Below are 23,686 nucleotides of genomic sequence, written 5' to 3'. Positions count from 1 at the left end.
AACATAGTATGGAAAAGAAAAGGGACATTTTACTTTCTATACCTAAATGAAGAATCACAGGACTTCAAAGCTTTCTGAGATTAAAAACCTTCTGAAAACCTAATTAAGGCAGGAAAGTACAAAGATCTAAGTCCCCTCACTGCTGCTAAGTCACTTCAGTCGTGTCTGACCCTGTGAGACCCCATAGACGGCAGCCTTCCAGGCTCCTCCATCCCTGAGATTCTCCAGGCAAGAACACTGGAGTGGGTTGCCATTGCCTTCTCAGGTCCCCTCACTAACCTCTGCTAAATAACAAGTAATTGGTGGAAATCGATTAAGGCAAATTGGAGCAGTTAATGAATCCAGCAGAATTATTCTTTCCAACCTCTACACTCGAGAAGCTTGTATGTTGTATGTTGACAACAGCTTGTATGTTGTCAGAGATTCCACAGCCCTCCACAGTGCTCGAGGGCAACTTGGAGGAGTGGGGGTGGGGTGGGAGGTTTAAGAGTGAGGGGACATATGTATACCTGTGACTAATTCATGTAATTGATGTATGGCAGAAACCAACACAATCTTGTAAAGCAATTATCCTCCAATTAGAAATAAATAAATCATAAAAAAGAAAGGGCTTGATTTTGGAGGTTGTATTTAGTTTGCTATCAATTCAAAGGGGTAAAACCCATTTCAGATGTATTTTGCTCACCCCGTTGTGAAGATAATGTTTTACAAGGCATGTTTCCTGTGCCATAGACTATTTCTGTAACAGAGAGGTTTACCTTAAGAGGCATTTTGCAGTATTCATTGAGTTGGGGCACATCAAAAACTAGACGTCGCAGGAGTTGCTGTAACATGGAAGGCCTCAAGTGACTGCAATACAGAATAAGAAAAACAAAAGGATATAATGAAAAAAAAAAAAAAGGGAAAGAGAATGAAAGAAATACTCAGCAGCGATAACCGTATATTAGAACTAAGCTTCAAATACTTAGCTCCTAAATCACAAGATCATGGATAAAAGCACAGTCGATGGTAAAAGACTTTAAAAATCAAGTGTAGTTTAAATGCAGAAAGAGAGAGTGGGGCTCATGGCTTGAGACCCTTAAGGTTAAATTCTAATCACCATGTGACAGGAAGTTCTAGGGTCTATGACACTCAATCAAAATACAGCCACTGACTATGGGCAAAGAAATATATATAACAGAAATACAACAGAAAGAAAGTCCAGGTGGTTTTAGAACTCTCTACAGACTGACCATGCTCCTGAACTCTGCCAAGGAAGAAGCAAGAGGTGACCAGCTGTACAGGTGGAATCTGAGGACACCTACTGGTGATTTGAAGGGTGCTCTGAGTTGCTGAACCTGAAATTCTCATTATTGAAATCATGTTTTGGGATTAAGGGTTTGTCCTCAAAAAAAAACAAAAACAAAAACAAAAACACACACACAAAACTTCTTTAAAAAGCAAATTGAATAATTAGAGAACAGTATATCAAATTATCAAAGCATTCATGGCCTTGGTATTGGTACAAGTAAATTCTGAGAGAAAAGCGATAAACCAGGTTGACTTAGCCATTATTTTTAGATTGCCAAACCTTTTAAAACCCTGTGGAACCTGTGGATTCTTCCCAGATAAATACACACTTAGACACAATTTGGCACATAAGTTCAGCTCACAGGCCCCTTTCCAGAGATGCCTTAGAGACAAGGAGGCAAAGTTAATAACTCTGATCTTGAATGTTAAAATGCCACAAAGAGCCTCAGAGGCATCTAGAACAAGGAGGCTAGATGTGACTGGAGATGGACAACAAAGCTCGTCTGTTTCACAAATTTTGCTAGAACTGGCCTTGCGATAAAAATCCCTGGAGTGAAAATGTCAATCATGATGTATAGCAAGTAAAAGCTTGTCTCTAAATGTAATAATCATAAACATATAACATTGTTTTTTTTACACTGTTTACCTAATTAGCAGTATCACCTTAGACTAACAAATAAAATCAAGGAGTAAAATAAATCTCAAACTCAATTAACTACTGACTTAATAAATAATAAAGCTAGTTAAGTATCAGTTTGTCTGCTGTTTCTAGAGCTCAGATGGCCAAGAAGAGGAGTGGAGAAGCTCCTAGGAACATAGGAATAGGGCTGTGAGCTCTAATTTTGGTTTGATACAAAATTCTAATTTTCCCAACATCTAGTCTGATTCTTTAAAGACATATATGCTAACATCAGTCTTGGCATTACTTAAAAAAAAAGGAAAAAAAAAAAACTAGGAAGCAGCTTATGAGGGGAGATAGGACTTTTGGTTTGGTTCCCAAGATACCTGGTGAGTTCAGACCTAGGAAAAGGTCGAACAAGACCTACAGCTGTGATGGATAGCCACCAGTCAATTGTAGAACCAATGCTGACAGGAAGGGTTTCTGTGCAGACTCACTGTTTATTCCCTTGGCCACTACTCAGGAGAAAAGTAGATGCCCAACCATATCCACTAGTCAAGGGGCTCCTGCTCCTCCTTTGAAGTGGTGGCATGGAAACCTTAGTCACCCTATTCATTCCTAGAGGCCTGTAGTGTGTTTACCAAGCTTGGTTTCCCTTCCAGGACCAACAGCATTCAAATAAGCTTACTTTTCTGCCAGTTCTAATGATACTGGAATGAATGAAGTGCTATCAGAGTATAAGAGCCTGATTTTGGTAGAGGATCTCAGAGAGAAACCCCTTTTATGGGGCCTGGGTGGATGGCCCACACCCTGCACTCCACATCCTAGGCAAATAGCACTGTGCATGACATAGCTTAACCCATAAAAGTATTGGGTTGGCCAAAATGTTTGAGTTTTTCTGTAATGTCTAGCAGGAAAACCCGAACAAACTTTTCAGGCAACTCAATAGTTGAGGTCTATAGGCCTTAGATGATAGATGGCATTTATTTATTTATTTTTTTGATTCTTTATATCATTTTAACTTTTTTTAAAATTTTATTTTATTTTTTAACTTTACAATATTGTATTGGTTTTGCCATATATCAACATGAATCCGTCACAGGTATACACGTGTTCCCCATCCTGAACCCTCCTCCCTCCTCCCTCCCCGTACGAGATGGCATGTAAAGGTTAATTTCAATAAAGCATTTAAAATAGAAGGACCACGTTACATTTGAAACATAAATGTGAGATGGCCTTTTAATTTGATGTCCTAAACGGACTGACCAGTTGCTTTTTTCTAGGCAGCCCCAGTCCCACCACTGCACAGTCATCTCTAGCGTGACTAGGAAACAACCCACTCAACAAGAATCAGGGCCAGACCCAGCTGGCCACTAAAGGGAAAACTGCTGGGCTCGACTCCAGGACAACCCACAGCAGTGACTCGCAGTCTTGGCTGCATCATGGAGTTGTCTGACGAGCTTCCCAAGCTAGGGGCCTGGCTCCCATCCCTAAAGATTTCACTTTTAGGGACTGAGATGTGGCCTGGACATCCAGGTGATTCTAATGCATAGCTGAGCTGGAAAACCACTGGCTTAAACAGCAGAGCCTGGTCCTGGACTGTGTGGCTGAGGCTTGCCATTTGGAAGAGCCCTTCTTCCTTTGACCCCACGAGATCTGATGTAGTTTTCTGACAATTCTGGGTCTCAGGGTGGCTTGACACTCTGTCCCTGGTTGCCCATCTGTGGCAGTGAGCACTCCTGCCTTGATTCCCCACGGGGACTGGAGATCCTGTCTTTTCTTTGTTTCAGGTCTTATGTGGCCTAGAGGTGGGCTGCTTTGACTCATGCTTTTATAGTCTGGCCTTTGTGTGAAGGTCTACTTACCCAGAAGGGAAAACCTGCTTCTAGCTCTAGTTTAGGAACTAAAGCATTAGTTCTTTTTTTTTTTTTTTTTTAATTTATATTGGAGTATAGTTGATTTTAGGCTTCCCTGGTGGCTCAGAAGGTAAAGAATCTGCTTGCAATGAAGGAGGCCTGGGTTTGATCCCTGGGTTGGGAAGATCCCCTGGAGAAGGGAATGGCTATCCACTCCAGTATTCTTGCCTGGAGAATTCCATTAACAGAGGAGCCTGGCAGGCTACAGTCCATGGGGTTGCAAAGAATTGCACACAACTAAGTGACTAACATTGCTGCTAGTGCTATATTGATTTACGATGTTGTGTTAGTTTCAGGTCTACAGCAAAGTGAATCAGTTATATATACACACACACACATTCTTTTTCAGCTTCTTTCCCCATGTATTACATCTATTATTACAGAATATTGAGTAGAGTTCTGTATGCTATACAGTAGGTCTTTGTTAGCTATATATTTTACATATAGTACTGTGTAATCCTAACCGCCTAATTTACCACTTCTTAATCTGAATACTTCAGGCCTGAGAGACAGTCTCATCTCCTGGCCTACCGATCCTCAGGGCTAGAGCCTGAGATGTCAGTCCCATCACTGCCCCAGAGCAAGAGACGAGCTTCATCAGAAAGAGCCTGTGGAGCCTGCAGATAAATTAGGAGTTTATTACATAGTGTGTGTGTGTGTACCCATGCATGCACATGTGCATACTCAATCAGTCATGTCCGACTCTTTGTGACCCCATGGACTGTGGCCCTCCAGGCTCCTCTGTCCATGGAGTTTTCCAGGCAAGAATACTGGAGTGGGTTTTCATTTCCTCCTCCAGGGGATCTTCTCCACCCATGAATCGAATCCATATCTCCTACATAGGAGATGGTAGATAGATTCTTTACAACTGCGCCTCCTGGGAAGCCCATGTGTGTGTGTGTGTGTTTGTGTAATATATATATATATATATATATATATATATATATAAACAAGGACCTACTGTATGACACAGGGAAAGATATCTTTTAATAATCTACAGTGGAAAAAATCTAAAGAAGAATATATATATATAACTGAATCACTTTTCTCTACAGCTGAAACTTAACACAGCAATGTAAATCAACTATATTTCAACAGAACATTAAAAACAAAGAGCCTGTTGCAGGTAGGGGACCCAGCACAATCTTAGAGTTTGAGCGTATCCTCAGACTAGATTTGCCAGGTCTAGGCTTACACAATTAAATGCAGCTGACACAGATACATACACAGAAGTGAAACACATGGGAGTGTGCACTTACTTGCAAATGGCCAGCAAACACTCCTCTATGGTGTCCCTCTGAGCTTTGGTGAGGGATCGCCCCTTGGAAAGCCTGTATATTGTCTGCAGTGTAGAGTCAATCAAAGAAGTGTAGTGCTCTGTCCCGGCAAAGAGAGGGGCGCATCTTGTGAGGAGCGGGAGCACAGCAGAACATATGTACCTGTTCAGTGCCAGTGCAGCCTCGGTGGTGCTTAGGGAAACCTACGAAAAGGGGATTGAGATGCTGGTCAGTCTCCTGGGAAGGACAGGGCCAGGCTTCCCCTGTGCTGAGCTCACCACCAGCAGGGTAGGGAGGTGTACTCATATGTGTGTTTCACAGTGACAGACTGAACAACTGCCTACTCTGTCTAAAGAGACCTGTTTCTCTTTTGCATCTTAAAGGGAAAAAAGAATCAGGTTAAAAGAAATAATAAACAAAAGAAAAGCAAAGGCTGACTCGTGCTAACTCATTCCAAATGGCCCACAAACACCTGTTTCCTTCAAGAAGAATCCCAAACCCTTGTTAAAATGAGCTGATGACCAGTCTAACCCAACACCCTTGTTGTCTGCAAAGTCCAATTTCCAAGTTGCTGTATTATTACTTATAATATTATTCTGGTTCTCCATCTCTTTTCTCACATTATGGAGACTCACAAGCTGTCTCTTGTGATTTCGAGATTACCAAATGGTTACAGGCTCCTTGGTGACTCAGCGGTAAAGAATCTGCCTGCAATGCAGATGTGGGTTCGATTCCTGGGTAGGGAATATCCCCTGGAGAAAGGAATGGCAATCCACTTCAGTTTTCTTGTCTGGAGAATCCCATGGACAGAGGAGCCTGGCGGGCTACAGTCCATGGGGTTGCAAGAGTTGGACATGACTTAGCAACTAAACTACCACCACCACGGGCTCAGCAAGCACTCAAACACTGATTTTGTGACAGTTTCACAGGGAGAAAGTGGAGCTCTGACCCCATCACCTAGTTTACGAGCACTGTGAGCAATCTGAAATCTGATCATTGGCATGAGGGTAAGACATCGCTAAAGGGAACCCACTTCTTCACGGGAAAACGTGTACATGGAATAGAAACCTATGGCCTTCTCTAAAACTCAGCTGTAATCATCACTCACAGCGTTCTCTCTTGCTCATTTAGACAGGCTGGATTTAAGGAAGGCCCACTTAGTGACACTAAATATAGCCAAAGAATGGTTAACTGTCATTTTTTGTTTGTTTAAGGGAAGAACTTCTAAAGAAACCTTGCGGCCCACAGAGATGAAATATCCTTATTTCCTGTGATGATCACAGCCATTATATCTATAACACATTTCCTATAACATGATTTGCTAAACTGTTTTCTTTGAATGGTACATATTTCTGGGTGTTTCTATTAATTATCAAAAGTTTGCCTTCTAGGAGCTGCAGTAATCATATGGAAAGAAATAGCTAATCTTCCACATTTATCTCTTTAAAAGTCAGAGTTATTAAAATGAAGAAGAGCTTTGATGCCAGTGGCTTAAAAGTTTTCAAAAGAGAATGCATGAAAATGCATGTGCTGAGAAACTGAATACAAAGCTTCTTTTGTGGAGTTAGTGTGTAGATAAGCCTATGATTTGAACACCAAATTCTGGAAGATTATTTGCTGCTTATCTGATTTATAAACAAGGTGAACACTTTGATCAGGAAACCTGGAAATGTCCCACAGGTTAATCTTTTTTTATTTTTTAAATCAAAGAACTTATAAGAAAGATTAAAAAAAAAAAGGCAGTGGAAGCTTTTACCTGTTTTAATTTTACAAAACAGCCATATGCCCCTAATGCCTTCATGGATATACCATTTCTTACCTCCATGCCGCAGATAGGGATGGAATGCCCATTCAGATTGGGGCTTATACTGCTTTCCACTTCTGGGTGACTCCATCCATTTCTGAGTAACTCGTTCTTCACCCCAGTTAAGGTACTGGCTAGCTGATCACCCCTCACCGGAGCTCAGACTTCTACTGCTTTTGGACACCAGGTGGTGCCTTTGAGAAACTTTACAACTGATCAAGAAGATATGCCACTGGCTCTTTAAAAACAACCCTGAGGGTCCAGTGGTTAAGAATCCACCTTGCAATGCAGAGGACACTGGCTCGATCCCTGGTACAGAAGATCTCACATGCAGCGGAGCAGCTGAGACCATGTGCCACAGCTGCTGAGCCTGTGCTCCAACGCCCTCAAGCCACAGCTGCTGAGCCCACGTGCACCTAGAGCCTGTGCTCGGCAACAAGAGAAGTCACGGCAACAAGAAGCCCGGGTGCCACAACTAGAGAGTCACCCCCATGCGGCAACAAAGACCCAACGCAGCTAGATAAATAAATAAATAATAATACAATTTAAAAACAACCCTAAGCTGGTCAATATTTGTTTTAAAACTTAAGCTGATCTCATTGGTCTTTCCTCCTTAAACCCAGAACTTCTAGTGTTCTATCTCTCTGCTTCGTCCTGACCTGGAGCACCTGGCATTCTTGTTTTCTAACTCCTGGGCCTCCTGTTTTGATGTCTGTCGATGATGGATCACCCTACCTCACACTTGACTGCCAAATTTGGATTTGTACTTGGCCTGTTATATTGACCTTGTCATGCCCTGATCTTCACACTATCCTTCCTGATGGTCAGTGCATATAATGTAAGGAGTCAGAGTAGGAAGAGTATTTCCAGCCTATCATGCTTACCAGCCATCCTTCTTCTTAAGTGATAGAGCCATGGTTCTCATGTGAGGGTGAGTGTCTCCCAGGGTACACCTGGTGAATTGCTTTGGGGGGTGTGCTACTGGTGTGTAGTACCAGCAGAGGGCAGGAATGATGCTAAGCACCCTGCAATACACAGGATAGCACCACTCCCTGCCACCACCACCACAGTGCCGAGGAAAGGACACTGCGCTGGACGGAGCTCGATTGAATATCTCAGGTCCAGTTCACCTACATTTAAGTCTCTGGACCAGGAAATTCAGATCCTCCGTTTCTTGTTTCTCTATTTTCTCACCCTTTAAAGCAAGCTACTAATATGTGATCAGGGAGTGGATAGAAACTTCACTTCTAATTCCAATAATAATTTTCTCATTTTAACCACTTACTGTATCTAGAGAGGCAGAGGCTCTTAAGTCAGGTAAAAATCCAACTTCCAGCAAGTGGAGCAGAAAAGTTTGATCCTTGATGCCATACACACGGTCCAAGAACAGTACCATGGGCGCCTTGTGGTCAGGGCAGAAGTTGGCTGCCATATCTGGCTCACTGACCGACCCATCTGAAAGAAACACAGAGAATGTCATATTCTCTTTTCTGTCTCCACAGTCTCAAATGGAACATGGAGCTTGTCTGTCTATGGCTTGTTCTCCTGACAAGAAATAGGAATTTTTGAAATAATAAAATGTGCTAGAGTCAGTTTATACTGGCTTGGAAGAGTTGATAGCTAAAATTTCAGGAGTTTAGTGAGCCCGATATTAGATATGTCCATTATTAAAATTATACTTTGTAATTAAGTATATTTTAAAACATGACAAATATTCAAAGCTTATCACTTCCCAATTACTGTCCTATAATATACATTTGATTTTATTTACATCTATTGTATTTGTATGTTGGAAATTCAGTACAGCAGGGTGCTATGTGAATTCTCTGTCCAACTCTATGCTCAGCGATATCGCATTGGGAGCTTGAGGTTGGTGAGCAAATGCCAGGAGTCGGGGCTTGATTTACTGCTTTGTTCAATGATGGCATAAAAAAGGGAGGGAGAAAAATGTAAGGCAGATTAAATTGAAAAGTATGTCATGCTTATAAGCATTGCAACCTAAATAGCACAACACTGAGGACATACTCTTTCCGTATTTAGTGAGTATTATCTGGTTTAGGTGAAATTTAGATCAGGAAATCATCCAAGAATTGTAACCTTATTTTAATAAAAAGGGTCAAAGATAAAGTGAGGAAAATGCCATGAAGCAAAAAAAAAAAAAAAAAATTTCTTGACGTGGAGAACAAAAAGGATCTCTAAAGGGGATAAAAAAGAAAAAGTCTTCCTCCCACAGTTTAGTTAAGACCAAAAACTAGAAAAGAGAGCTCCAGAATGATCAAGCTAAAGTCACATCTTATATAAATTCTGTACTTCATAGGGCACCCTGAGAGTTGCAAACATTTGGTGCTATCCAGTCCCAAACCTAATTCAGCCCAGGCATCTATGCAGGACTCTGGGAGAGCAAGGAGAGGACTCCTTCCAGACAGGACGCTGCCTGCGTCTCCTTCCCTGAGCACTAGTGGGAGCTGTTTATGAAGAGGGGAGGCTGAATTAGTATCTCAAATATCCGGTATACTGTCTAAAAGACAGTACTTTTACGGGATACTAATGAGCGTTCTGTGTTCAAAAAGTTTGGGAAACACTGAGTTCAACATTTATCTTCTTTACCACATGGTTTCTCAGAGGCTTCATGAAGTTATAAAATGTGATGCGTTCAAGAGTGACGTCACCAAGATGGGGGGAGTAGGAGACCACAAGCTTGATCTCCCCCAAAGATCAGCTATCCATGGGCAACACCAGCTTTGGGACGGCTTTGGAGGGCTTAGGGAGGGCCCCACCAAATAAACTGCTGCAACACTTGCTGTTCAGTCACTCAGTCGTGTCCGACTCTTTGTGACTCCATGGACTGAGGCACACCGGGCTTCCCTGTCCTTCACTATCCCCAGGAGTTTCCTCAAACTCATGCCATTGAGTTGGTGATGCCATCCAACCATCTCGTCCTCTGTTGCCCACGTCTCCTCCTGCCCTCAATCTTTCACATCATCAGGGTCTTTTCCAGTGAACTGGCTCTTTGCATCAGGTGGCCAATGTATTGGAGTTTCAGCTTCAGCATCAGTCCTTGCAATGAATATAGTGGAATAAAACATCTGAGAGTAAGTGCACAAAAAGGGAGGAAAGGGTGGCTTCATGTTGCCCGCATTCTTCAGGCTGGCTCTGCTCAGTGCCAAGAAGGAAACTCAACTAGAAAGAGTTTCTTTTGCCAGTTAGTGAGAGTAGGGTGTGTGATTGGTTTCCAGAGCCTTCTGGGGCACTGCATGAAGGGCCAGCTTTGGTTTCACTCCACCCAGAGACTGGCAAAGCTGAGATGCCTAGAGACACCTAGGAACAGGAAAGAAGGGCAGGGGTGACCAGTATCAGCCACACAGCAGGAGATCCGGTGTTTCCCAGTGACCTGCTTGCGGAGGACCCAGCAGCTTTCGCCACTGAAGAAACCAAAAGCAGCACAGCCACCACAAAACCCAGATTTCACAGGATTCTGTCCCATGGGTTTGTGTGTTCACAGGTGCCCTCACCTGACTCTCTCCCCATTGCTCCCCAGCAACAGCCAGAACCCCAAATCTGCACCAGCAGCCAGCCCCGGCCTCTGTGATTGTGCAAGCATGAGACACCATCTAGACTCCTTCAGCTGCAGGGTTACCGCCCCAGCTGTGCACCCGCACACTGCCTGCCCAGCTCCGATTCTGGGCCTTCACTGCTGTACATGCACCAGGTGAGACCCAGCAGGGTCTCCCCATGTGCCAGTGTACCCACAGCTGGCTCTGGTCTTTGCTGCTGGCCCCACCCTTGCCACTACCTGTGAATCTGCAGCTGGTCCCTGCAAGTGTGTGTGCCACTGGCCCTGGCCACCCCCACCACTGCCTGCCCTGGTCCCTAGCTGCTAGACCGAAGCACTGCCTAGGGACCTGACAGCCCCGTCGGTCACGGAGGACCCCAGGCAGCACTGGCCAAGGACCATGCAGTTGTCAATATTGTTGACCCCAGGGGCCCAAGTCAACAAGACACTGTGTGTCTGGACCTGAAGTTGCCTTACATTCCTATACCAGAAGAGCCCCACCTGAAGGCGAAGGTCTTTCTTTACCAAAGTCAGTCCATAGAATCTGGAAGAGGTGACTGTTTCCTCAAATGCACAATACCTATGCAAGGCTACAGGGCTCATGAAGAACAAGAGAAATACGTTCCACGAAAAGAATACAGTAAATACCTAGTAACTGAAACCAAACAAACAGCGATGCATGAATTGCCTGACAAAGATTTTAAATAGTTATTCTAAAGATGCTTAGAGAGCTACAAGAGAATCCAGATAAACAAATTAATGATATAGAGAATGCAAGAACAAAAATATAAGTTCAACAAAGTGATAGAACAAAACATAAAAAAAAAGAACAGAAAAGAAATATTAGGGCTGAAGAATATAATGACTAAATGGAAAAATTCAATAAAGAGCATCTTTTGGACCAAGCAGAAGAATCAGTGAACTCAGAGACAAATCATCTGAAATTATTCAGCAAACAGAAAAAAAGAATGAAGAAGGTCTACAGGGTTTAAGGGACACCATTAAGAGAAACAATTTACCTATCACTGGAGTCCAGGAGAAAAGAGGAAGAAAGAAGCAGAAAGCTTATTTTAAAGACATAATGACTGAGAATTTCCCAAACCTGAGAAGATATTTGGACATCCAAGTTTATAAAGTGAATAAGTCACCCTCAAATTTCAATCCCAAACCATCTTCTCAAAGACACATTATAATAAAATTGTCTAAAATCAGAGATGAAGAGAATTTGGGTTCCTATCTTACACAAAAGTTTATCACAAAAGTTGACTAGAAATAGTTAAAAACTTGAAATTCCTAGAAGGAAACACAGTGGGTAAGCTCCTTGGTAGGGTCTTGGCAATGATTTTTCTGGATATATGGCACCAAAAGTAAAAATCAACAAGTGGGACAAATTAAGCTAATGAGTTTTTGCATAGCAAAAGAAACCATCAACAATATGAGAAGGCAACTTACAGAATGCAATAAAATATTTGCAAATCATATATCTAATAAGGAGTTAATATCCAAAATATATAAGGAACTAAAAAACTCAACAGCAAAAACAAATGATCTGATTTAAAATGGGCAAAGGACCCAAACAGATATTTTCTGAAGACATACAAATGGCCAAGAAATACATGAAGAGATGCTTAACATGACTCACCATCAGGGAAATGCAAATCAAAACCACAAGGACATATCACCTCACACCCATCACAATGATTATTAAAAAAAAAAAAAAACAAGCGATAAAAAGTGTTGGCAAGGATAAGGAGAAAAGGGAACCCTTGCTGTTGGTGGGAATACACATTGTGCAGCCACTATGGAAAAAGTGCCGAGTTTCCTCAAAATCACAAACAGAACAACCAAATGATCCAGCAATCCCACTTCTGGATATATAGCCAAAGGAAACAAAATCAGTATCTTCAAGAGGTGTCTGCATCCTTAGGTTGATTGCGGCATTACTCACAATAGCCAACACATAGAAAAAAACAATCTAAGTGTCCACAGATAGATGGATAGAGACAATGTGGTCTATACATACATAAGGACACACACAGACACACAGAGAGTAACACTATTTAGCTATAAAAGAAGGAAATCCTGCCGTGTGTAGCAACATGGATGCACCTTGAGGATATAATGCTAAGTGAAATAAGTTAGAGGAAGACAAGTATTGTGGGAGCTCCCTTATATATTGAACTCATAGAAAGTGAGAGTAGATTGATGGTTACTACATGTTGGGGGAAGGGAGGGAAATGGAAGGTATTGGCCAAAGGGTACAAACTTTCAGTTATAAGATGAGTAAGTTTGGGGGAATCTAATGTATAGCATGGTGACCATAGTTAACAATATTGTATTGTATACTTGAGAGTTACTATGAGAGTAGAACTTAAATGTTCTCACCATAACAACAACAAATGATAACTATGCAAGGTGAAGCATGCATTTACTTACTTTATTTTGATAAACATATCAAATCATCACACTGTATACCTTAAACTTATACAACATTATATGTCCATTATATCTCAGTAAAGACAGAAAAATGTGGTATATCCCAAGATTTCCCAAACTTATTTGACTCCAAACCCCTTGTTAACATGTACAGCAATTAGCATCCTTTACCAAAATGTCTCGCGGAACACCAGCTTGCGAAACACTGCAGCAGTGGCATGCTATCTTTCCACCTTTTCCACCAGCCAGGAGGAAACTAACTGGATAGTAGGTGGAGTGACATGGAGAGCCTCTGTGTTTTGGGGATAGTATAAGTTTTGTAAGGTTAACACAGACTGATGCCCAATGTCAGGAGAGGCAGTGGGAGAAGACCCTTCATGGTCCACAGCCGTGAGGCGCAGAGCACTGTGGCCAAAGGAGCCTGGGTCAGACCCTATCCTCCCATTGCCCCAGCTGGCTGCACAGTTTGGGGAAACAGAGGCAAAGGAGATGGGAGGTTTGGAGAGAGCTCTCGTTGGTCCCAGTCCACCAGCCTCCCTCCAGACGACTGGAGTTCAGAAGACAGTGAGGTCTGGGCTAGCCATATTTACAGGACACGGAGTAGGGAAGTCTCAACCCAAAGGAGCAGAGGAGAAAAGCAGGCAGCTGGAGCCGGGAGGAGAGAGCTCCTCACCACCAGAAAAAGAGCAAGATCCTGTCCCTGTGAAGCCTGCCCTGCAGTAGGAGGCAGGGAGGACCCCTGCACTGCACACAGGGTCCTGCTGAGAGCGGGTGGCCCTGGCGAGGCTGGCAGGACTCAGTCTTCAGCCATTCCCTTACCTTTGTTCAGGGAAGGCAGTTTCAAGGGGATGCTGATGATTCCAACCAAGTCCTCAGTGGGAACCAGGGAGCGCAGGATGGACCTGATCCGGATGGCTTCTCCCTTCCCTGTCTGGATAAGCTGCAAGGTAGGGTTGGAGAGTAAGATAAATGAGGTTCCCATACGCCCACTCCACCCCACCTTCAAACCTTGAGCAGTAAAATCATTCTCCTTGCTGGGGGATGGGATGGGTACACTTCTGTGTCTTCCTAATTGTTCTAGACATGGGTGGCCACAGGAAAAAAGAAGCACTTTCTCTTGATTTTCTAGAAGAGGTGCTACTGAGGGAATAACTGGCCAAGCAGGGCAAGTGGATTCCTCTGCTGTGATAGCAACAGTCGTGTAGTCTCAGCAGTGACGGCAGCCTGTTGAGCCTCAGTGTGACTGCAGTCCTGGGAGCTCTAGGTAGCTGTGACAAGTGTGGGGACAATGTGGCCATGATTCCAGACCCTGGAATTCTGCTAAATGTAGGCATGACTTAGGTGTTTTGCTTTCCTAAAAACGTTTGATTAATGCTGAGAATAGGGCAACAAGAGGGATATAGATGATGTCAGAGAGAACTTCAACATCTCAAGAGAGTTATATGGGAATGGATAACCTGATTCTTACGGCCACGGTGGGCATGTACACAGCCATATCCTCCTGGATGTGGGGGCAGCAGGCACACTTCTGGGCACAGGCTCTTAGCTGGCAATGGAAGTGTCATGAGCTCAGGACTGAGCCGACCTAGGAGGTAGCTGGGTGACATGCTGGGACACAATGCTTGCAGAATCAGAGACAGGGGGACACCTATGTGTGACCCTAGCTGTGAGCACAGGGGCAGCTGTGAGTGATGACTGCATCATCCCTTCCCCTTATTCACACAGGAAGGGCCATGGGAGAAGTATGTGTATGTGTTTATGAGGTTGAATCTGAGGGGCAGTAAGCAAGGAAGAAGCTCTCTCCCAGGTGGGGCTCTGAGGGTTTAGCTATCCCAGGTGGCCAGTCTTCCTGGGACTAGGCAAACTGTGTAACCTGCTTTGTGAAGAGATGACAGGTGATCAAGGGAACTGACCCCCACCCTAAGACAGAAGGACACCTGAGAATTTCCCTAGCTCCCTTTCATTTTCCTTTATTTAACAGCACAGAAATGGAAAGATGGGCCCATGTGGGTAAGGTGCTAGTTCCACAGTAGGAACTAGAAACTATTACAAGTTAAGAATTCTGATCAGCCTCCCCTTTGAAGATTTAGATTTTCTTTTCTCTACAGTACGTTTTTGGAGAAGGAAATGGCAACCCACTCCAGTATTCTTGCCTAGAAAATCTTATGGACAGAGGAGCCTGGTGGGCTACAGTTTATGGGGTCACAAAAGCACACAGTACTTTTACCCTAGATTCTTCCATACTGGAACAGTTCCCCTAAACGCTTGTAGATGGATTTCCAAACAGGCTACATTGTTAAGTAGATAATACATGACATACAGGAAGAAAGATAAGAGTTTATGTTTTAATGCAGTATCTTTCAAATTGTAGTCTTGACCAACGAGTGGGTCGTAAAATCAGTTAGTGGATTGTCACCAGCATTAAAAAGCATGAAATATATTAGAATAGAGTAGAAACTATTAGAATGCAGTATCCATAGCAAGGATAAGTTTTGTTTCTGGACATATGTATACTAGGTTACAATGTAAATGATATTAATTTGCTCAACAAGTTTGTTTGGAACAAATTGTTACAGAAAAACCCAAGTGATCTTGTTAGCCCACCCCAAATTTCTTACTATGGTTATAATAATTTTTTTGGTCAAAAGAATTTGAAAGCCACTACTTAAATCAATGCTATCTTGTCATTAGCATTAAATACAACATACCTACTGTTATCTTGGCTGTGACCAAATATATAACCTCATCAATACCAGAAACCAGTATTTATATCACCCTAGTCTGCATTGCAAGTACTTTTAGGAGACACTGGCATAATCCAAATGCAGTGAACACTGTGGAGAGAGCACCTGAGCCCTGAATGAACAAAGTTCTATTAAACAGTTACCAAGTACTTTTAAAATATAAGGAACTATCTTTTCTGTTTTCCTACAAGCAGCAATTATTTCCTCTCTCACTTAATAATGTGAGACTTGATGAGAAATAAGGCCAGTATGTGTCTCCACCCCCAGCAGAGATGAAAAAGGGAAGGTGAAAACACAACTTTGAACACACAAATTCAGTTTGCAACTGAATGTTTGAGAAGACATCTCATAAAAATAGAATCATCTTTTCCAGTATATCTGCAAAGCTTACTGCTGGGAAATAATCAAACATGAATCGTGACTATCTTCCTGATGCCTAACACCATGGTCATCAAGAAAAGATTTTCCATGTGGAGTGTCCTGACAGAGACAACCATGAAATCAAGTTGGTCACACTGTGACCAGGCTGAGGTGCAAGGAAATGTAATTTTTGGAGGCTTCTGAAACAAGAATATGTAGCAGATATGCCCTACTAGGGTCACAGAGAAATCATACAACACAGAGATTTTCCCAGGAGTCATTCCTCAGAAAGCTGTAGAATCAGGTACCAGAGGCAGAAACTACTTTTGATTTTGGCTAGAAGGAATAGAGAGAAAGGCATGTTCACACATGCCAGGGACAGAAGAAGAAATGACCTTCATGACATCTACCATGTTCCTGATTCAAGTCCCTCAAAGCTGCTCTCTGGGCACTCATCACTTACGTGCATCTCAGGAGCACAGCGGCCCAGCAGGTCTATAAGAGCTGAATAAAATGACATGATTGCGTTGCCCATGTGCACGATCTCTTCATCTTCATCGTCCTCTGTGCTGCTGAGACAGAAGCCACACAAGGAGCTGTAAGGAAGTCATGCAGGTGGCACCATGCTCGAGACACGATATGGAAATACTTTCTCTGCTCACCCTGGGCATCATGCATCCTTTCCACTGGACTCTTTCTCTCCCCCCAGATGTCAATGAGGTGGTTTAACTCAGCAAGCTAAGATGACCCAAATATATTCCCATGAACTTAACTGACATGCGTGGATCATGCAGACTACACTCACTCATGGAGCAGCACTGTGACCCTCAAAGTGAAAGAAAGTGAAAAGTGAAAGTGAAATCGCTCAGTCGTGTCCTGACTCTTTGCGACCCCATGGACTGTAGCCTACCAGGCTCCTCTGTCCATGGGATTTTCCAGGCAAAAATATTGGAGTGGGTTGCCATTTCCTTCTCCAGGGGATCTTCCCCACCCAGGGATTGAAACCGGGTCTCCCATATTGTAGGCAGACGCTTTACTGTCTGAGCCATCAGGGAAGTCCAAAACATCTACCAACCGTTCCATCATTTTCCTGCTAGGCAGACATGGAAAGCACGTTGGACAGGAGTCAGGAAGGCCAAGTTCAGGCCCTGGCTCTGATGCTAAGAAGCTATATGACTCTGGGCCTCAGTTTTTCTCAGGTTACATGAGGAAGTTGGGACAGCTTATGTTTTGGGTTCTAACTCTACCAGATCACCTACCAGAAATGACGACCAGAAAAAAAAAAAAAAGAAAAAAGAGCCCCTGGCTGGAGTTATATCCCAAGCTAGGCTGAGTTATATCCCTTTTCTAGATTCTGGGGTCTAATCTAGAGGCCGTGATAAAAGGGAAATGGTCACAAGACATAGTGAAAGGAAGGTCACAAGGCCGATAATGTACTAACTATATCTTTAACTGTTAAATTCCAAGATTAGTAGAGCTGTGATTTCTTCACATTCTGCAGCTTTCTTTTTACCTCAGGAATAATATCAGACACTTTCAGAAGAGGAAGTGGAGGTTGCTCCTCCTTTTTAAAAGTATGAGAGGTATGAGGTGAAACAGTTGGATTCAAAACACTGAAGGGGACGGGCTCGAGTTAGACAGTGACTGGAGCCCGTTGGTCCAGGCCTCTTAGCCTAGATACAGTTTCCTCTGGTGGGGATGCCACAGGGAGGCATGGGGGTGGGGTGTGGTGGGGGTTGAGCTTGTGACTTCTGGATTTGCCAACTGACCTGACTGGAGCAGGGGAAAGGGAAGGCAGGGAAGATAAGACTGATCATGAGGCTTACTGGGAGAATCAAGATAACAAGCTCACAAAGTGATCTAAGCTGTTTGAGCAACAGCTGTAAGGAGCCTGTGCTTCTTCTACCAAGGAGAGGTTATTGACACTTGCCTTATCACCCGTGTACTGAGAATATTGGGGAGCTCGCCAACCATACGGAGGCCAGAAGGCAATTCTATTCACTTACACTTCCCTCTTGTAGCCCTGCGAGGGGAGGTCGAGGGCTGGGTTCTCAGAGATCTTAATGGCGCCTTGCATGGCCGCCAACAGACCGTTTCCTCCTTCACCCCGCAGCGCGGGGCCGAAGCACTCGGGGCGTCTGATGAGCAGCTTGACCACGACACTAGCATTTTCTTCCACACTTTCACCTAAGGGAAAGAGGCATTTTTACCATCTCACTGGAGGGGACAACCTCAGAACTGATTTCATTTTTTTGGCCATGCCATGTGACTTACAGGACCTTAGCTTCCCGACCAAGAATTGAACCTGTGTTCCCTGCAGTGAAAGCGTGGAGTCCTAACCACTGGACTGCTGATGAAGTTGCCCAGAATTGATTTCTAATTGATAAGGCTGGAAGGACAGTTTTGATTTAGCTTGTCACATACTCTTAAGATTAGTAGGTAATACTGATGCAGAGAAAGCTTTGATAAATTAGGTCAGAATCTATTTATCTGAAGTAGTACAATTAACCAGTATTAGAACAGAGTCTTGCTTCTCAGTTCAGGATTTTATGCCGTTCACATTATTTCAGTATATTTAGGTCCTCAGAGGGCAAGAAATAGACTACTGCATCTACCATGGATTACTGATTAATTCACAAGTGACTTAGAGAATAGAGGACCTTTATGTCTTTATTAACTCCCTTGGGGTGCTTACTAGGTATTGCCTTGCTTCCTTGAGATGAGGTAATAAGGTAACTCAAGCTGGTATGTTTCAGTTAGCATCTGGAGAGGTGACATGCCTCAGCTGTTCTCTCTGGGGTATGTCTCTCTTGGGGATGACAGTGTTAGTTGCTCAGTCGTGTCTGATTCTTTGTGACCCCATGGCCTGTAGCTCGCCAGGTTCCTCTGTATCATGGAATCCTCCAGGCACGAATACTGGAGTGGGTTGTCATTTCCTTCTCCAGGGGATCTCCCCAACCCAGGGATCCAACCCGAGTCTCCTGCATTGCAGACAGATTCTTAACTGTCTGGGCCACCAGGGAAACTCTCGGGGATGGACCTCAGGGCATTTCTGAAATCATTTATCTGGGTAAGAATCTACTTGGTAAAGTTGTCTTGGTTATTCTTAGAATTGCTCTGTGGGGAGCTAAAGCCTGGATGACTGTTTGCTGGTATTTCTCTTTGGAAGAAACCGTAGATAACCAAGACAGGGTATCACTTCCCAAGGAAGTGATTAAGCAGTGAACCGCCACATGTGGACAGGGATCGCCAATGCTTCTCAGAGTCAGTTTTACAGTCCAAAGTAGTTTTACAGCTTGTTCAAACAATTTCATGAGACATACTTTCTGTCTCAGTGTCTCACACAAAACCTTAACTTGCGTCTGAGAATTCACCCCTGGGCCAAACCTCAAAGACAAGGCTTTTTGACACTGTGTACTGGATGAAACCTGAAGAAAAATATTTTTATAAAATTACTAGATATTATTGGAGGATTCAATTCTATAATAGAGATTTCATCTTGATGCCCTGTTGTATTAATTATTTATCCTTGCATTAAAAATTATCTTCAATCTTAACAGGCTAAGACTAACTATTATCTCATAGTTTTTGTAGTTCAGGAATTTGGGAGTGACTAAGCGAGGCGGCCCTGGCTCGGGATCTCCCATGAGGCTGCAGTAAAAATGTCAGCCAGGGCTGCCGTCTTCTGAAGGCTTGACTGGACGTGGAATATCAGCTTCCATGTTTACTCACATGGCTGTGAGCAGGAGGCTTCAGCTCCTCACCATGAGACCTCTTCATAGGGCTGCTTGAGTGTTCTCATGACATGCCAGCTGGCTTCCCACAGAACAAAGGATCCAAGAGAGAGCGTCAGGGAGAAGCCGAGATACCTTTTACAACCTTGTCACATGCTGTCTCTTCTGCTATATCCTATTCATGAGAAGTGGTTCACTGAATCCAGCTCGCACTCAAAGGCAGAAGAACTAGGCTCCGTCTTTTGGAGGGAGGTACAAGGAAGAATTTATAGCTGTATTTTAAAACTATCACAAGAGTTTAAGTTCTGTGCTATGAACATTTTTATGAATCAACTTATAACGGCGCACTAGAATGGAAACGTATAAAGCGTGGCTTCTCCTCCAGATTTTTAGCAAATCCCTGTGTGAGCAGGCATACTGCACCAGCTCACCAAGTCTCATTTGTCCTGTTGAGATACTTGTGCCTCTTCTAGTTTTAGGGTGAGTCCATTAGTCTTACTCATGTGCAGAGATTTCTTCCATCATGTCCACAGCATTAGAAGGGCTGAGCTTGCTTCCAAATACTTGAAATTAACTTGTGCCCACTCAAACTCACATGTGAACACACTGCTGTGTCTCACAGTCCTGGACAGTCTACCAGTATTCCTGGTCTAAGCGTGGCCTGCTGACATCCTTTCTTATCACTTGACCTTCTATACTACAGGTAAAATTTAAGATTGTTAAGTATACACCAACATAAGTTTTAGAACCGTGTAATTAGATTCAGAATAGAGTTTCATTAAACTGAATTTATACAGCCCAACAGCATGCATTCACTATTTTATAGCTCAATCCTTCAAGAAGAGACTAAATTTTTTTGTAAAGAAGTTTTTCTTCAAGTTTCATCTAATATAGTATCAAAACAGAATTTGTTTTTAACTAAACCAGAATCCACGTGAAGAAAATTCTCAGGAGATGCTGAAAGGGTAAAATAGTCACAATAATGATATGGTGGAAAGAATCAGGAAGGAAAGGAACCCAAGGGGAGGTTGACATTGTACTGTTTACAGAGGAGTTCAGATAAAGAAGTGATGCTAGTTCTGAGGACATGTTTTACCATGAGGTCAACCTAGCATTTATACACGATAGAGATTATTCACAGAGGGATACTTAAAGAAAAGCACCAGGAGAATCAGTATACTCAAGAAAAATACTTGAAAGCAAGTATTTTTAGTTATAGATGTACCTGTGGCGGATTCATTTTGATATTTGGCAAATCTAATACAGTTATGTTAAGTTTAAAAATAAAATAAAATTAAAAAAAAAAATAAAATATTGTTGGCCTTCAACACCTATCAGGTAGCACATATATCTACACTCCCAGTTGTCATTTCCTATTACAAGAATAATGAAGCTAAAACTTTGACATTTTAAGTGTCAAAAATGGAGGAAAAAATTCAACCCTATTAGTCAAGCTTATTTAAACACTGTGCTCAGATTCTTTCAGTTCTCAGAATGGAAACACTTATGGGTCAACCCTTGTCTTAACCAGTATGCTAAAATTAACTTTGTTCTTTCCAAAGTGATCAGTGTCATGAAGCTTGATGGAACGTGGACCACAATGTCCAAAAGGATTTGAAGAATTAAGACTGTGAGTTCTGTATTGAGTTTGCTATTGAAATTCATTTGCCAAGGTAGCCTTATTTTATCTGAATCTTATATCTTCAGTTCAGTTGCTCAGTTGTGTCCGACTCTTTGCGACCCCATGGACTGCAGCACGCCAGGCTTCCCTGTCCGCCACCAACTCCTGGAGCTTGCTCATACTCATGCCCGTCAAGTCAGTGATGCCATCCAACCATCTCATCCTCTGTCGTGCACTTCTCCTCCCACCTTCAATCTTTCCCAGCATCAGGGTCTTTTCTGATAAGTCAGTTCTTTGCATCAGGTGGCCAAAGTATTGGAGCTTCAGCTTCAGCATCAGTCCTTCCAATGAATATTCAGGACTGATTTCCTTTAGGATGGACTGGTTGGATCTCCTTGCAGTCCAAGGGACTCTCAAGAGTCTTCTCCAACACCACACTTAAAAAGCATCAATTCTTCAACGCTCAGCTTTCTTTATAAATCAACTCTTATATCTATAAATGACTACTGGAAAAACTAGATGGACTTTTGTTGACAAAGTAATATCTCTGCTTCTTAATATACTGTCTAGGTTGGTCATAGCTTTTCTTCCAAGGAGCAAGCATATTTTAATTTCATGGCTTCAGTCACCATCTGCACTGATTTTGGAGCTCCCCAAACCCTGATTTTGGAGCTTCCCTAACCCTAACCCCAAAATAAAGTCTCTCACTGTTTCCATTATTTCCTCATCGATTTGCCATGAAGTGATGGGACCAGATGCCAGATCTAAGCTAATTAGGTTGGCTGGTACAATGGATCCAGGAAGCTATAGCTTGATCACTGGATATTGGTCATCTGTGGGGGATGCAGAGAGTACCCTGCAAGAGGAAGGAACTGAAGTGCAACCATTGATGCTAATTGGAGAGGGAACCAAGGAAAAGGATTTCTGAAGGTTTCACAAGGTAGAAAGGTTGGTCTGATTAGAAGAGAAGAGAACAGTCTCTTCTAATTACCTGTAGCTCAGTAAGCTGGGCTGCCAAGCAAATCCCCAGGGGGAAGGGGAATACTGATCTTAAAGGCATTTTTCAAGGGAGAGAGAGATCTGAGGTAAACTAGTTTTGCCCAAGGGCTTACAACAGTGTTTTTGCTGGAGTTCCAAATGAATAATAAGCTTAATAACTGTGCATGTTCACAGAGCTTCTCTTCAAAGTCTCTCAACACTTTCTTCGTTTTACCACCTTATTTTCAATGTTCCTGAGAAGTTAGATGGAAACGGAATGATTCTCCCCATTTTAATCCTAAGCAGTCATTCTCATCACAGGAATGATTAATAAGAATGTCATGATTGCCCATTGCTTTTCTTACTGTCTGTATTCTAACCACAATCCCTGTTTTAAGTTCTTTTGCTTGGAATGCTCTCTTCCTTTCCATTCCTTTGACATAAAATCTTGACCTATGCAATTCCATTTTGCCCTTGAGGATCGGCTTAAACTTGAAAGTTCCAGAGGATCTAATCCTCCAAAACACTGCATCTTCTTTCTTAAAGCATTGTACACAAGTGTAATTAATGAATGTTTTGGTATCTGTATTTTTCATACTAGACTGTGTATTTAATGAGAACACGGTCCATGTCTGAATTATCTAACCCTGTATGCTCAAGCCTCTTGTTAGTATCTTTTAGAGGCTTGAAAGGATCAAATGGAATGCTGAGGGTGATTATCCATCACTGCATTACCAACGCAATTATCAGCTGTTGTTTGCAAGAACTGAGGCTGTCCGTTTCCTAGGATTATAAATTTGACAATGGCAAAACTAATACAATAAAAAAAAAAAAGAACAAAATCTTAGACATTTTAATCTTAACCATCCCCAGTCATCAATACCAATCACAATGAAGAGTGGTTATTACATTTTTTATGACTCTAAAGACATGAATACAGAACCAGCTGATTCTTTTAAGCATCTGTACCTACTATGCCCTTCAAAGCTAACATGCTAAATTTGTATTCTTGATCCTAAAAGACCTTTTTTCAGCATTATTGAGATATAAATGTCATACCCTAAAAGGCTTCTGGCTCCCAGCTCAACACCTCTCAGTATGCTCTCCCCTGACTACTCTGTTAAACTAGATCCGTTTCTTTCCTCAGGATGTTGTTCAACATCTGCCTTCTTCCCCAGGCATTCCTATATTCCAAGATTCCAATAAGCACCATCATTTTTGGCCTGCCAACAGCCACGTGTGTCACTATGGAGGTGGGTGCAGTTGAGTTTTTTAGTATGTATATAATGATTTTGATCATTTTACTTAGGTTTGCTCTGTTTGCTGCTTTGACTTTCAGTGACTTCAGGGTAGA

General features: G+C 42.6%; 1 protein-coding gene across 1 annotated transcript in view; it reads right to left on the bottom strand.

The window, feature by feature from the left end:
• RYR3 (ryanodine receptor 3) overlaps positions 1-23,686 on the bottom strand; it is a 470,522-nt gene that overhangs the window by 111,955 nt on the left and 334,881 nt on the right. The window contains exons 45-50 of the mRNA XM_044925248.2: positions 18,006-18,186; positions 16,463-16,568; positions 13,715-13,835; positions 8,192-8,361; positions 5,085-5,305; positions 759-849 (exon numbers count right to left, since the gene is read on the bottom strand). Of these exons, the coding sequence (XP_044781183.2) occupies positions 759-849; positions 5,085-5,305; positions 8,192-8,361; positions 13,715-13,835; positions 16,463-16,568; positions 18,006-18,186 (890 nt within the window). The remainder of the gene's footprint in view (positions 1-758; positions 850-5,084; positions 5,306-8,191; positions 8,362-13,714; positions 13,836-16,462; positions 16,569-18,005; positions 18,187-23,686) is intronic.

This window comes from Bubalus bubalis, chromosome 11 (genome assembly GCF_019923935.1).
Source record: "Bubalus bubalis isolate 160015118507 breed Murrah chromosome 11, NDDB_SH_1, whole genome shotgun sequence".
NCBI lineage: Eukaryota > Metazoa > Chordata > Mammalia > Artiodactyla > Bovidae > Bubalus > Bubalus bubalis.
This window is presented reverse-complemented; position numbering and strand designations above follow the sequence as displayed.